Source organism: Engraulis encrasicolus, unplaced genomic scaffold, assembly GCF_034702125.1.
Source record: "Engraulis encrasicolus isolate BLACKSEA-1 unplaced genomic scaffold, IST_EnEncr_1.0 scaffold_43_np1212, whole genome shotgun sequence".
Taxonomy (NCBI): domain Eukaryota; kingdom Metazoa; phylum Chordata; class Actinopteri; order Clupeiformes; family Engraulidae; genus Engraulis; species Engraulis encrasicolus.
In genome coordinates, this window is record NW_026945742.1 from 13,145 (window position 1) to 29,367 (window position 16,223).

The 16,223-nt window shown below is 41.8% G+C and overlaps 1 protein-coding gene across 1 annotated transcript; it reads left to right on the forward strand.

Annotated features, from left to right (window-relative positions):
- The first annotated feature begins 1,052 nt into the window (after positions 1 to 1,052).
- Positions 1,053 to 15,277, forward strand: LOC134444063 (uncharacterized). Its single transcript, XM_063193536.1, has 3 exons — positions 1,053 to 3,621; positions 8,869 to 8,996; positions 10,636 to 15,277. The coding sequence occupies exons 2-3, from the start codon at positions 8,897 to 8,899 to the stop codon at positions 14,319 to 14,321; spliced, it is 3,786 nt and encodes a 1,261-aa protein (XP_063049606.1). The 5' UTR covers positions 1,053 to 3,621; positions 8,869 to 8,896; the 3' UTR covers positions 14,322 to 15,277.
- Positions 15,278 to 16,223: the final 946 nt, after the last annotated feature.

A 16,223-nucleotide genomic window follows, 5' to 3' on the forward strand; every position in this document is an offset into this window, starting at 1 on the left:
ATCTCTCTAATGCAGCGGCATGCATTACCACTAAGCCAAGCAGCTAATTGTCATACACAGTCCAGCAAGACTATATGACATTGCATTGCAGAGCTGAACAATGGACTTCTAGAATGCTTGCTCGCACCTGCTCGTTAAGAATGGAATCTTGAGACAGTGACAGTTGAAATGGAATCCTTCACTGGCTGCACCTGTTGTGATTGACTGAAAGACAGTTAGTATTGAGCCTTTAACAGGGGAGAAAATGATAATGAGTTTTTTGTCTTTACAACATCGTTGTAAAAAAACTAAAAGGAGTTGGCACGTGTCCTTTTCACAGATCGGAGTCATGCTTGTGATCTCTCTAACAGTCTTTGAATGAAGTTTATAGGTTAAATTTTTCAGGCACAAATGGACCTCCGTGTGGGACATGCGCTGATCTCTTGAAAAATGCACTTTTCGAAAGAATGGGATTCTCCATAGAGCCAGGTCTGTTTTTTTTACAAACCTGCCATTTAAAAAGTGTTGGGAGTTGGGAGATGAAACTTTCACAATTTGGAGACATCCCATAGAGCTCGCTAACAACGCGTCAACTAAACTTCTAGGTGAAAGTGTTGATGTTTTATGACCGAAAAAGCCTCCTACACTCTAATCTTTAGAGTGGCGGAACTTTGGTTCATGGAGGTTCCACCACTGTTTTCAATGGAGACCCAGGCTTTCACAAAATCGCCAAAAACGGGAAAACGACAAGAGACACGGAGAAGCCTATAACGATACGCGATCTCCAAGCCGAGCCGGTCGTTTTAGTGTTTGAACGGTGTCTCTATCTCGAAAGGCCTAGGAGGAGATCCATTTTCTATTTTCTATTTTTGCTGCCCCTGCACAAGAGAACCAATAATAATAATAAATAAACAGGACTTAGAGATTACTATAATCGGGCCTTGCTCTGCAAGAGCTCTGCTCTTGCTCCGCAAGCCCGCTTAATAATAACTAAACAGGACTTAGAGATTACTATAAACGGGCCTTGCTCTGCAAGAGCTCTGCTCTTGCTCCGCAAGCCCGCTTAATTACATGTTTTGGTCCCCATGTTAAATTATAAAGGTACTGATTAATGTAGCAAGCAAAACTCATTGTAATTAATCACTTAAATCACTGTTTAGTGCGTTTTGCTTGGGGGTGTGCAGCGCGCTGCTTGTCTTGGGCACAGGTAAGGGGGTGTTTAAAAAAAAAAAGTTTAAGAACCGCTGACCTAGAGGTATAAAAGTATTCAAATTTAATACTAATGTAAAGGTATAGATACTTGGGTTTAAAAATATTTATTTATAAATAAAATAATTTTATAATATATAATTGAAGATTCCGGTTCAAGTAATAGTTCAAAAGAATACACTTTATGAGCTACTTTTAAAGTAAAAAGTAAAAGTAATGAAAAGGGGGGAAATGCTGTTGAGGGTAATTTATTCATTGACTGTAAATTGTGTGAAAACAGAATGAAATAAGTCTACTGTATGGCTGGGGAAAGCATATGGTGTCATAACTGTATTTATGGTTTCACAAAAGTACCTGAACATTGCACAGAAGCTTGGTAGTGATTGAAAAAAACAACAACTTAATAACTGTAGTAGACTAGACCTCTGAAAATAAATGTGAATGCACTCTGGGATAGATAACAGTAGCAAAAATGATGTGGTCCAAACTGCCATGACAAGGTAAAAGTGTTAATCACAAAGAAAACGACATGGCAAGTTGATTATACTTTTGTGTTAACTTGGTTTCTGTTAATCAAAATATACACTCTAAGTAGACTCGGTCTCCTCGCGGACCTCGCCTCCTCTTCTGTCATTGGTCGAGGGTAAAAAGTACACAGTAAATGTTGCGGTGTTAATTCAACACTTATAGAGTTCATTTAAGTCCAAATGATGTCAAATCAACTCTCTAAGTGTTAAATGAGCACTGCAGAATTTACTGTGTAGGCGTTACAGCCTCGTCACAGTTTCTGATAACACAGCTCATTTACAAGAAATCAGGCCACATAATGGGTGGTGTAGGATGCGCCCCTGGAGAAACACCCAGTTGAAGACAGGGGCGTCGCCAGGCCTATTTTACAGGGGCACGTGTCTGGGTATTTATCTGCTGTGCCCCTGTCTGAGTTTCACCAAAACATCAAAAATAAAAAAATAAAAAAAACAACCATGCTACCTTGGAATTTAGCTCAAGTTTAGCATATCAAGGGCGTCGCCAGACCTATTTTACAGGGGTTCGTGCCTGGGTATTTATCTGCTGTGCTCTGGTATGAGTTTCACCAAAAGATAAAAGTAAAGCAAACAAAAAAAACAACAACCACACTGCCTTGGAATTTAGCTCAAGTTTAGCATACCAGGGACAATGCCAGGCCTATTTTACAGGGGTACGTGTGTAGAGAAGGGGAGTAGAGTTGCCCAGGCGGGACTGGAACCCAGACCTTCTGGGGTAGTAAACCGTGGCTCTGACCGCTACACCAAAGAGTCAGGCTCGTTGGCATGTAAGGCAGAACACACCCACAACCCTAGTAATGGTCACTCCATCACACTGCCTTCCCCTTCGGGAAGCGCACCCGTGCGCTTCACACACTCATGGTGTCCCTCACACAACTGCCCATCATGCTTCTCCCATCCAGTGTGCCCCATCATCAATGCTTCACCTATCACTGAGGTCCCTCACACGGGGGTCACCAATCCTGGGGGTCCCTCACATGGAATTACGGCTCACACACCATGGGTACGCTTCCGATGGCCTCACAATACCATCCCACCGCTGCCACTAAATGTTATAATGTAGAGTGTCGAGGGGTCTTAAGGCTATGGCACACAGATACGGCAGAGGCAAGCGGTGGATTTTCACCATTTATTTTTAGAGTCCACAGGTGAGAGGCAGTGAGCCAGTGACTAAATTAAAGAAACCCAACGAAAATGAAAACAGAAGATCCTAAAGTCTATTTACAAAATGTACAAAAATAACTAGGCTATCATCAGCCAAAGTAAGAAAAAATAGCCTACATGGCAAAGAGTCACAGACTAAAACATCCTCACACAGCTGAGGTTCTGGAGCTCAAAGATGCATGTCTTCTTTCCATGGAGCTTCCAGACAATTGAAACTCTGACTCTGTGCATAAATATTTAGCGTTTCAGTGCTTGAGGATCTCGGACCGTGATGTAATATGGGCAATGAGGCTATGACAAAATATTAAGGAAGATTAAAAAAAAAATGTTACAGTTGATACAATCTTTATATATTAATGGGAATATGTGTAATCCATTCCACAAGAAAACAAAGAATAGCTTATTATGAGTAGAATAAATTTTATTGTAATGCCAACATGGAATTTGTCAGGATTTTGTCTGAAATTTGTACAGCTGCATAGTGTAAAAACCATCTGTAAACAGACAACAGTGTAACTAATCTAACGTGAAAGAATAACATTTTTGTAGGCCTATAACATGTTTGGACATTTGGTAGTTTTGCCAAGCTATTTTATGTAATTTACTTTATTGTATGTGTTTAGTTCAGGGGGTCGTCTTGCCTTGTGGGAGTTTCCATTTTGATTCCTGATACCACCAGAGAGGAGTGAATGACCAGAGCCCTCCCTCCTCCCCTGTGACTGAGGTACCCTGAAGATATTGTATTTGTAGCCTCCCCTGTGACCTGAGCATATCAGTAGAGTAGCCTCTCCTGTGACTGAGGTACCCTGAGCATATCAAGTAGTCATGGTGAATTGGGCAGAGTGCGCAAATCGACCATTAATCACCTTTCTGTGCCCATCCAAAAAGCAGGTGCAGGACAAAGGGACAGATAATCACGGAAACAAAAAACGGCCGTGCATAGACATGTGCACACCTGTTGTGGTTTTTCTTAGGGTTGAAAACAAATAAGTAGGCTAAGAAAAAGCAAAACGGGAGCAAGTCTGCAAGACATTCAACTTTGATCCGTTTTGCTTTTTCTCTTATATTTTTCACCGTTGGTCATAGCTATTAAGCCTATCAGTAATAGGCAACAACATGTTATCACAATTTAAAACACCAATTTTGAGGCAGGCTACATCATTAATTTATTCAATAGCCTATTTTTTTTTATTGTGCTTACTGCTTAGGCTATCAGAAAATAAATCCAGTGTTCTTTTCTGTACGATGACCAAAGAATGGATGACCGTTTGACAGCCGGCCGGAAGAGGTGAAGTCGACGGAATTTGCTCCCACCGGCCGCAAAACAGAACGTTGTCGTGGAATGTTGCGCATGCGCAGTTCAAAAATAGCATAAAGAAAAACGCTGTTTTAAAGTGTTTCTTTCATGTATGCGGTCATTCTAAGACTGCCTTTAGAACCAGTTTTTTCACCGCGATTCCAACCATATGAGATTTGTACCGTTCAGTTGTCCCACTTTTGATTTCCCCATTAACTCCCCATTCAAGAAAGTCTTACTAATCTGAATTAGAAGCCCCGACGCGTAGCCAATATGGCCGCCGAGTGATCGATGTCCCCTTAGCAACAGTATCTCTGTTGTAGTGTGGTAAATATGCAAAATAACAATGAACATGAAAAAATCACACTATTCATTTGAATCCACTATGCTATGAACATGGACCATTATCTCATTGCCACATCAACTTCATGGAAATTGTACGACCAGTTGGTTGGGTGCCATTATGGATTTTTGATACGTTTTTTTTTTGACAAAATAATGTGCAAAAATGTATTTTGCAGAAAAAATGTGCAAAAATTCTCATGATATAATACAGAAATGGATTCCCTGACCATGAAAACATATGAGTAGACAGCAGAAATACAGCTGTACTCCTTTCACAACAGGAGATATGACAAATTGTAGTGTATGGGACTGTCCGGCGGCCATCTTAGATTTGTAATGTGAAGAAGCTGGAAAAAAAGGCAAGAAATACATTTTCCTCACCATGAATCACCAAACTGAGGACAAAGGGCAACCAACAGCTTTTCAGAAATGCATACAACAACCAAAAATCTATGCCTATATCTATATAAGGAAAGTGTGGGGTTTTTTTACACTTAAACTTGAAAACGGGTCAAAAATGACCCAAACACAACAGAAGGGTTAAATAACTAATGTACACCAAAATAAACCATGCAAAATAAGCAATGTTCCCATGAGGTAACAACTACATTATAATGTAATATGTATGGAATAGCGGCCGACGAGCTGTCCCGATATCAAGGGAAATAATGGACGAGGCGGAGCGTTCTAACCAGCCCGACGGCGCAGCCGAAGGGCTGTTCGCTTCGCCAAGTCCATTTTCCCTTGATATCGGGACACCTCGAAGGCCGCTATTCCGCTGATCACCCGGTTACCAGCATTTAAGTATTAATTTATTAATATGTTGATCTAAGGCTTCGTGAGAAAGTAGATTCACCACTGCGCTTGGTACGTTACTATGGGCACCACTTCCTAATCTTGTGAGACACGCCTCTATCGGAGGCATGTAAGGACGCGCGCAGAATGTTGGGGTGACTTGACAACCAAATGCGATAGAATTGACGACTGGGTTTTGAGCCCTATCTCACGCCTTTCGTAAAGTCTTCACGAAAATAATAGAGTAATTTTCGTGGTGCATTCACGTTATTGGCCGCCTTTCGTAAAGTCTTCACGAAAATAATAGATTAATTTTCACGCTGCCTATTCACTTGAATTGCCCCACTACTGCTATGGTTATCCAAACGTCCGCAGGGGCGGGGAGGGGGTGCTGACAGAACACTGCTGATACACTCGTCACTAATTCGACGCCCTTTCGGTACTTACGCCTTATGTCCCCTAAACCTAAACCTAAGCTAACCCTAACCTTAACCCTACTTAACCCTAAACCTAAACCTAACCCTAACCCTGACCTTAACCCTAACCTTGACCCTAAACCTAACCCTAAATTGCTTGTTTGAAATGTTTGATTACCATGTGGCAACAGTCGGGCAATTCAAGTGAATAGGCAGCGTGAAAATGAATCTATTATTTTCGTGAAGACTTTACGAAAGGCGGGCAATAACGTGAATGCACCACGAAAATTAAGCTATTTTTTTTCGTGAATACTTCTCGAAATGAGTGAGATACGGTTGGGGTTTTTGACTTGAAAACCAGATGCAATAGAATTAGTAACGGGGTCTTGACTACACAACCAGAAGCGATAGAACTAACGACGCGGTCTTGACTAGACAACCAGATGCGATAGAACTAGTAACGGCACTTCGCCAGAAAGTTAGAAAAGACAATGTGCTTGCAGCAGTTCCGCGAGTACTTGGCCCTGATAGGTCAGTGGTGTTCTATTCTTCTACCCTACCGCGAAGTTTGAAGGAAAAGGAAAAACACGACGATGCGGTTGACTTGGCAGGAAATCACTGGAGTTTACTTGACAGGGAGAAGAGAAACTGTGTTTTATTTCAGTAGTACAACTCCCAAAAAACAATTAAAATATCCATAAAAGGCCATCATGAAAATGATATAACTTTGGTAGTAGCAAAGAAGCCTCTTTGTTCGTTTGTAGTGTGGCAGCTAGCTCATTAAAACAGGGTTCGCTAATGTCCTGTAGAGTTTGAATGGGTTTGGCTGACAGTTGCTAAGCTAGCTGTTAATTATGGCCATTAGATATCTATTGTATTTAAAAACAGCTTTTGTTTGGCATTTTAACCACCTGAACTGTAAAACATGAATAAAGAGAGAATCTTGTATGCTATCATTCATGTCTAATTACGCCACAACTTTTAAAATGAATAGCAAGAAGCATCTTTGTTAGTGGTAGAATTACGTTTCAGGTGGCTAGTCAACTAGCTTTGAGTTTGTAATGACTGATTTAGCTGGATAGCTACTACTAGGCCCCAGGTGTGAATGGCCATTCAGGCTGTCTATTGTCTTTTAAAACGGCGTTTGTTTGGCATTTAATCTCATGTAATACTTGACTAAAAAGAAACTGATGTTGTACCATCTAATTATGCCCCAACTTTTAGAAGTAGGCTGCTAGTGGAATATTACGTTTTAGATAGCCAGCTGGCTAGCTTTGTGATTAATTCTGGGCTCAACTGAATGAGTTAGTTCGCCCCCTGTTGTCACGGAGGTGAATTGACGTCATCAACATCGTTGAATTCTCGGTGAGAAAAAAACACCACGCCCTTTCCTGCATTTGCACGCAGGACGACTATGAGGAATATACCCCCCGCTGACAGTACGTCTATGCTTTACCCCAAGTCTGCACAGTATGACTATGTATCAGGCTTAAGGCACCGTGAACATAGTAGCTCCCCCCTGTGACTAAGGTACCCTGAGCATAGTAGCTTCCCCTGTGGGTACCCTGAGCATAGTAGCTTCTTCCCCCTGTGACTAAGGTACCCTGAGCATAGTAGCTTCCCCTGTGGGTACCCTGAGCATAGTAGCTTCTTCCCCACTGTGACTAAGGTACCCTGAGCAGCATAGTAGCTTCCCTACTGTGACTAAGGTACCCTGAGCAGCATAGTAGCTTCCCCACTGTGACTAAAGGGGGATTCATACTTGGCGTGACTGGCGCTAGCCTCCTTCATACTTCACTCGCGACCTCACTCGCGACCTCACTCGCGCCGTCACGTGACCCAAAATGACATCACACGCCGTGGCGCGAGCTGCCGTGGCGCGACGTCGTGCACCCCACATTTTTTGTAACTTGTCGTGCGCCACCAGCGACCATGCAGGTAGGCAGACAAAGCAGGAGTTGCGAAGATAGGCTACAACTACTGTAGGCTACTACAGAATGGATCCTGCATCATTTTGAGGATAATAAAATGTCCTAGAGAGTTATTTTATCTTCTCTCTTAAATGTTGTTCAGTGAAACAATTGTTTACTTTGTTCAGAAGCACGTTGTGTTCGGCAATCTATTTATAAATTCTGCCGCCAGAACAATGCTCTCACATGGTCTTGGAATGATCTGGCAATGTAGGCTACAACAAAAAATATATGTTTCAATGTGGTAAGTCACAAGTCAGACGTTCAGTAGCCCTACAGCAGCCGTGTTTGGCTCTCTATTTTATACATCCGTAGAACTCACGCTGCGAGTTGCGAAAGATACTGCCGTTTCTCTCATGAACAGCAGAGGGCACTTCCGACAATGCGAGCGAAAGAAGTATGAATAGTCTGGCGGAAGTGATGACGTCATTAATGGTTCTCGCGCCAAACGCGCCAAAGTGCGCACGTGAAGTATGCAGAGCCCATAAGGTACCTTGAGCATAGCTCCCTCCTGTGACAGAGGTACCCTGAGCATAGTAGCTTTTTCCCTCTGTGACTAAGGTACCCTGAGCATAGTAGCTCCCCCCTGTGGGTACCCTGAGCATTACCCCCCCCCCCCCCACCCCCCCTGTGACAGAGCTACCCTGAGCATAGTAGCTTCCTCTGTGACAGAGGTACCCTGATGTCCCAACACACTGCTCTCCTGACCATCTGTCAGGCTGCCCTGTGGTTTACAAGTACATTGAATTTTATTTGGTACCATTTTATTGCTGCCTTAAATATGGCTTCTGTTAGGCTAACTATGCATTGCAGACACAGATAAAAAGATAAGTTAACTAATATTCTACAAGATAAACAATTTCCTGAAATAAGGTGGACTGTTTCTTAACCCCTTAATGCACGCCGTACCTCCTGTGGCACGCTGTAATAGACATTGAAAGTTAACTACTATAGTACTACACTAGTATGACTTGACACGGGGCCTTTAGAAATACATTACGACTTGGTCATTGGCATTCTGATAACAGATAATTTATAATGCCATGTCTTAAGGGGTTAAGAGAAGTTTGTTGTTTATGAACTGTGTGCTGTAGCGTGCTGTGTATTTCACTTTATCTTGACTTTCACTTTCCCTTAACCCCTGCTAGGCAACAGGTGCAGAATTGTGCATGAAGAATGGCATCGTCTGCTGAGGACATCATAGAGACTGCTGCCCTGGGGAGGCCGTTTACTCTTGGGATGTTGTACGATTGCAGAAAGGATTTCCTTGTTCCAGGTGAGGGCTCAAGGATCAAACGGATATCAAACACATACCTACAGAATTATAGAAAGCATAAGAGGTATTGTTGGGATCACAGTAAACATGTTAATTGGATAACCTTTTAACACTAACTTCGTAAAGCTGCCAAGGCAAGGCAGTCTTATTCACGTAGTAGTATACATTTCATACACATACTGTATACTTGTGCTGCCACTAAGCACATTATGAAGACAAAACCCAATAAATTACCATGGCTGTGCTGCTGACATCCAACATATCATAATTAAAATGGGATGGGACCCAGATACATACTGGATATGTTTCAGCTGTATACACAACTATGGATCAATGGAGAAAAACTTGTTGGAAATATCCAATTTCTAAACAAAGTGGTGAGGCAGCCTTCAGCGGAAAGCTTTGGAACCAGCTTCCAGACGATGCTAAAAAAATCCCCTAGAGCGTACCATTGATAGTTTTAAAACCAGACACAAGACAAAGCTTTTCTCAGATGCTTTCTCTTTGTAATCCAAACTATCAACCTTTGATTATAATTATTTTGAAGTCACTGTCACAGACAGACGAGGACCACAATTGTGTCACGTTCACTTCAGACAGTTAATTAAAGGTTTCAGGGGGAAGGGAGAATGTGTGTGTTCCAATGACTGAATGGCATCTCCTTTGGTAGTGGCGATGGGACTGGGGCTCACTAGCCTTGAGTCACTCTGGATATCTGTGTACACAACAACAGAGCAAAGGGACAGTCCAGTACTGTTTAATATCATTATCACTTCACAGCCTAGACAGACGAGAAACAAAATTGTGTCACGACGGATTATTAAAGGATTCAAGGGGAAGGGGGTGTGTGTGTGTGTATGTGTATGTGTATGTGTGTGTGTGTGTGTGTGTGTGTGTGTGTGTGTGTGTGTGTGTGTGTGTGTGTGTGTGCGCGCGTGTTAAATGGCATGTCAGTTTAGTGGCTATAGGTCTCAGGCTCACTTGCTGGGTCTGGAAATCCTGGGTTGACACTTGACACACACAACAGCAGTGCAGAGGAACTGGGCAGATAAGAATTGAGGCATCAGTAAAGACAAGGTCAAGGCAGCATTCAATATCAAAAGGCAGAAGCAGTGTTACCAGATTGGGCGGTTACCCGCCCAATTGGGCTACTTGGGATGGCCGTGTGTGGGTAAAAACGGGAAAAATTGGCCAATTGGCGATTTGGGCCCATAGGTGTCAATGCAATTTGTTGAAATTGAACGGAGTTTAGCGCATTTTGAGAACCTTTTGGGCGGGATTTGAGCAGACACATCTGGCAACACTGGGCAGAGGGCTTTCAGGTTCAGGTTCACCAGAGCAGGAGGGCAGAAAGGTGTCAAACAAATGTTCATGCTTTTATTTGTACATTTTATTTTTGTAAAGCAAATTGAACTGCATTTGTGTATGGAATACGCTATACAAGTAAAATGGATTTGCCTTGCATTATGCAGTTCAGTGTGTTTAACATCAGTAACCAAAAACCATAAGCTGATGAAATAAGAATAATGTAGTGCAAGGATGGTATAATGCCAACACAAGCAAGCATGTCCTACATTTAGCAAAATATAGATTTTTTAATTAATTGATCTCCTTAACAAAACTATTAATTTCCCAACAGGTATAACATTGTGGAATTATGATGACCTGCAGAAGAATACTCGTAAAACAACACACCAAAACACAGAATTCAATATCACAGCATCAGACTCCATTGATGAGAAGTCAAATTCATTGAATGTATCTGGATCTCTAAAACTAAGTCTCCTTGGAGGACTAGTGAATGTGTCAGGATCAGCTAAATACTTCCAGGACACAAAGAAATCTCACAAACAACAGCGGCTCACTCTTAATTACAAAACAACAACTAGATATGAAGCACTTACAATGTCTCACCTGGGCCGAGGTAAGGTATCCCATCCCAACGTGTTTGAAGATCGCACAGCCACACATGTTGTCACTGCCATCTTGTACGGGGCCAGTGCTTATTTCATGTTTGACAGAGAATCATCTAACGACGAAGACAAGAAACACGTTGAGGGGGAAGCCAAACTGATGATGGATAAGCTGAAATTCATCAAAATAAGTGCAGAGGCATCTTTTGACATGGATGAAAGAGAGAAATGTGCCTTGGAAAAATTCAGTTGCACATTCCACGGAGATTTCCATCTTACCAGCAATCCATCATCATTTATCGAGGCTATGAATGTTTACAGACAACTTCCAAAGTTGCTTGGAGAGGATGGTGAGCATGCTGTTCCAGTCAGGGTGTGGATGTACCCTCTGGTGAAGCTGGACTCAAAAGCTGCAAAACTTCAAAGAGAAATCAGCAACAGCCTCATCACATACACATCAGGAGTGATAGAGGACTTAAATGAGACAGAGATGAGATGCAATGACCTGCTGAAGGACACAGAAGCAACAACCTTCTCTGCCATGAAGGAGAAGCTTCAGACCTTCATGCAAAACTGCCGTCACTACAAGGTGGAGTTTGTGCAGAAGCTTGGGTCAGTGCTTCCTTCTATCCGAGGGGGTGTACAAGAGGAGAGAGACCTTGCAGACATCCTTAAAGCACATGAGAAATCTCCATTCAACAGTAAAGACCTGGTTCAGTGGCTTACCGTGAAGGAAAAGGAATCAGAGACAATTACTCCCTTCCTCAAGCAGCTAGAGAAACTGGGTGCAAAATTAGATGACAACTTGGATGGTCTGTTATCTGATCTAGACATCACAAATATTGTGAGCTTCACATTTACCTCCATAGACCAGCCTGATAGCAGCCTCATGAAACAATCACATTTCCTTTCTCCAGCAGGAATGATGAATGAATGTCCAGAGTCTGACACTCTACAGAACAGAAATACAGAGTGGATCTCTGCTGATACAAGGCAAACGATGAGGAAACAGTTACAACAGTTTAAGCATTTGAAGGAGCAGTTGGACAGCAGTGATGACACCAAATTCATTGTAGCATCCAAATATGATGAGCGTTTCCCTGGAGCCTGTATATTCATATATGAAGATGGGAGTGATGAGCCTGTCCCCTTCACTCCTCCATCCAAACCTGCCACTCCAACCACCTCTGATGTTTCATACCACAGATTAACAGTTGGGGTATCAGACCCAGATTCTGCCACTGTAGAGCACCGGGTAGAGTTCAGAATGAAGAGTGAATGGATTTCTCACCCTGTGCAGAAGAACGAGAAAACAGTGACCCTATCAGGACTGAAACCAGATACTGAGTATGAGATCAGAGTCACAGCTGTGGGTAAACTTGGCTATTCCATCAGCAGTGATGCTATTACTGTCAAAACCACTATTAGCCCACCAACTGAAGCAAAAGTTGAGAATGTGAAGGCTTACTCAACCAACATTGGCCCACCAACCAATGTGAAAGTAATTGAAAAGAAGGCAAATTCAATTACACTGAGCTGGTTAAACCCAGAAAATTGTGAAGGTGTAGAGCAGTACCTTATTGAGTACAAGGAGGAACACAGCAGTCGTTGGCAAAAACAAGACACAAAAAAAGAAATGTACAAATCTACTCTGAAGAACCTGAAACTGAACACTAGCTACTCCATCAGGATGCGCACAGATGCAAAGAGTGGAATGAGTGACTATGGTGACATTTTACTGGCTACAACCAGGGAAGGGCCACAGGACAAAAAAAGGTTCACTATGTTGCCATCAGGTAACCCACCAGTAACCCTACCAGTGTATGGGCTAAATTTACAAAAGGCAACCACAGTTCAGTTCAGAAAAATGGAGTTTGGAAAACCCAAGCCATTAGGCAACCCCCCAAACAAAACCATCATGTTTGTTGGTGCCACTGGATCTGGCAAAACAACCCTCATCAATGGCATAATCAACTACGTACTGGGAGTTGACTGGGACAATGACTGGAGATTTAAACTGATTGATGAAGATACTCAGAAAACTCAAGCACACAGTCAGACCTCAGCGGTGACAGCCTATCAGATTTACCACACAGATGAATTCCAAGTTCCATATTCACTCACTATCATTGACACCCCAGGGTTCGGGGACACCAGAGGGATCAAACATGACAAGGAGATTACAGACCAAATAAAACAGTTCTTCACAAATAAGGATGGCATTGATGCAATTGACGCTGTGTGTTTTGTAGTGCAGGCTGCTTTAGCTCGTCTGACACACACACAGAGGTACATCTTTGATGCTATTCTCTCTGTGTTTGGTAAGGACATCGCCAGCAACATCATCACTCTGGTCACCTTTGCTGACGCCAAAACTCCTCCAGTACTGGCAGCCATCAAAGAGGCCGACATTCCATGTGCCAAACAAAAGGATGGGACCCTCATCTATTTCAAATTCAACAACTCTGCACTTTTTGCCAACAACATCAAAGAGAATAAGGATGGCAAAGACTCTTCTGATGAGGACAAGGAGGAGGATTTTGATTACATGTTCTGGAAAATGGGGAAAAGCAGCCTGAAGAAATTCTTCACTCATCTGAAGACAATGACAACCCAAAGTCTGAGTCTGACAAAGGAAGTTCTCCAGGAGCGTGATCGGCTGGAGGCAACTGTTGAGGGATTGCAGCCACTCATCCAAAAGGGTTTGTCAAAAATGGAGGAAATACGAACAACAGAAGCAGCACTGGACAAACACAAGAACCAAGTTGAGGAGAACAGGGACTTTGAATATGAAGTAGAGGTTGAGAAACCTCAGAAGATTGATATTCCAAGAGGAGAATACATCACCAACTGCCTTCAATGCACTTTCACCTGCCACCGTCACTGTAGAATACCAAAAGATGAGGATAAAAGGGGCTGTGTTGCAATAGGTTCTAATGGGTATTGCACAGTTTGCCCTGGAAAATGTATATGGAACATTCATCACAATATGGAGTACCGATTTGAGACACAACGTGTGAAAGAAAAGAGGACGTACCAGAATCTGAAGACAAAATTTGAAGAAGCACTTGGAGAGCAGATGACCACAGAGAAAATGATGTCACAGTTGAACCTTGAATATGAGCTAGTGCAGGAGGAGGTTGTTGAGATGATGAATACTGTCAATGCATGTCTGACACGTCTGAAAGACATCGCACTTCGGCCAGATCCTTTGTCTACTACTGAGTACATTGATCTGATGATACAGTCCGAGAAACAGGAGTGTAGACCTGGATATAACGAGCGCATCCAAGAGTTAACGGTAGTGAGACAAAAAGCTGTTGTGGTTCAGAAAATGGCAAAGAGCAAGCCTGGACTTAAAGGTCGTACTAAAAGGGTCTTCAGTAATATCGTGAGTTGGTTTACCGAGTAACAAATCTAGAAAGGTTACGTAAGGAAGTCTTGCCTGTGGTATCTAACCTTTTAATGTCTGTAGGCCTATATAATCTTACTAGTTGTGTTAGAATGTTTACGTGCAGTACTCTTGTCCAGGGTCGCTATCAAAAGTCAATCATTCCAACTTGTCAGTTAAAATACCAAATGTGAATACATTATGCACTCATACTGTGCATCACCCATATTATGACAATGCCTTTTTACTCTTTCAGTAATTTCTCAGATTTGCTGCAGTTATTAGCGTTTTATTTAGTTGGTTCTGTGTTGTTATTGCATTGATGAAATTATGTTCTAATTGTTGTTCTGCATATTTCCTGTGCCCTTCGGATCTGCTAGTGATATTGGCTATGATTATGTCCATGATTGTGAGTCGCTTTGGTTAAAAAGTGTCTGCCAAATGCAGTGGAATGTAGTGTAATGTAATTTGAATTGCACTGAATGAACAAAACTAGGATTTTAGCCTTCTTTAGCCAAAATGCGTTATCTACTAAAGGCATTATGGAACTCTATTCCACTACATATGAGGGAATGTCCCTCTTTAGCCTCCTTTAAGATGGAGATTAAAAAGTGGCTTCGAGCCCAACAAACACTGATAGTCTGAACCTCTACACAGCGTTCACACACACACACACACACACACACTCACATAACACATAGCCCTATTTTGGGAGCAGTTTTTTTTTTTCTTCTTATTGACGTGCTTTATGCGTCTATATTGTGTTTCATTTATTTTGTTACTAACAGTCTGTTTTGGTTTTAGATGTATGTTTGGGGTTTTAATTTATAATGCTTGTAAACATCTTGCCGGCCTATTTTGGACACCAGATGGAAATTAGCCTTTGGGCTACAATCTGGCACATTTACATATATGTGCATGTATGTATATGTTCATTAATGTGCAATGTCCTGAAGAAATAAATGAATTGAATTGAATTGATTTTTTTTTCTGGTTTCATTGGTATGGGTGACTGGGAATTACATGTAGGCCCATGGGTTACTGGGCAGGGCAGAGTTTGGTCAACTGGTGTTCAAGTTTAATTTCTATTTTCCTGCATCTTTTTGGGATTAGTGAATTACACTGACTAACCCTGAGCTATGAGCTGTCTGTCTTCTGTCACATGTCAAAGTTTAAGTAGCTAATGGTAGTCAGCCATGTTCTGGTCAGGGATTGAAGTAGGAATAGCAACTCTTGTCTTTCAAGCCAATAGGCCACAGCTGCCCCACTGGTGTGGGTGATAACAATAACAGTCATAACATACTACTACTACTACTAAACATAATAATAATAATAATAATAATAATGATAATAATGATAATAATAATAATAATATTGATAATATTAAATATATTAAATATGAATATATTAAATATTAATAATATAATAACATCAGCATCATCATCATAATGATAAATAATAAGAAGAAATGAATTGCCATGGGAATATGAACATGAACATGAACTTGGGCCAGAGAGTTGGTCATAAGCACCCGCAAGAATACAGTGAATACAGTGATGTTAGTTTTGCTGTTGTGGCGGAACCATTTGACAGACAAGAACAAAATCTTTCATGTGTGTCAGACGATCTCTAAACATCTATATGGCGCTTCATTTTGATGATTGTTTTATATCTGAATGAATTGTACTTGATACTGGGTTCAGGAGTCCATGTTTGACTTTATGTATTCCATGAGGAAGGCCCACACAAATTAAAAGCTGGTTTTCTCATCTTAGTACCAGCAGAAGGGACCTCCAGTAAAACGTGCTATTAGGAGGATTAGAATACCCAACCGAAAGAGAGGATTTATGACGGGAGCATTCCAGTAGAGGCCTTCTACTGGAGATAAACAGAAAGAGATGCATGCCTTCTTTCAGAAGTCCA

Bases quoted from the DNA above. Each gene is read 5' to 3' on its own strand.
- LOC134444063 (XM_063193536.1), top strand. From the start codon at position 8,897: ATGGCATCGTCTGCTGAGGACATCATAGAGACTGCTGCCCTGGGGAGG. The intron at 8,997-10,635 runs GTGAGGGCTCAA...ATTTCCCAACAG, and splicing joins AAAGGATTTCCTTGTTCCAG to GTATAACATTGTGGAATTAT.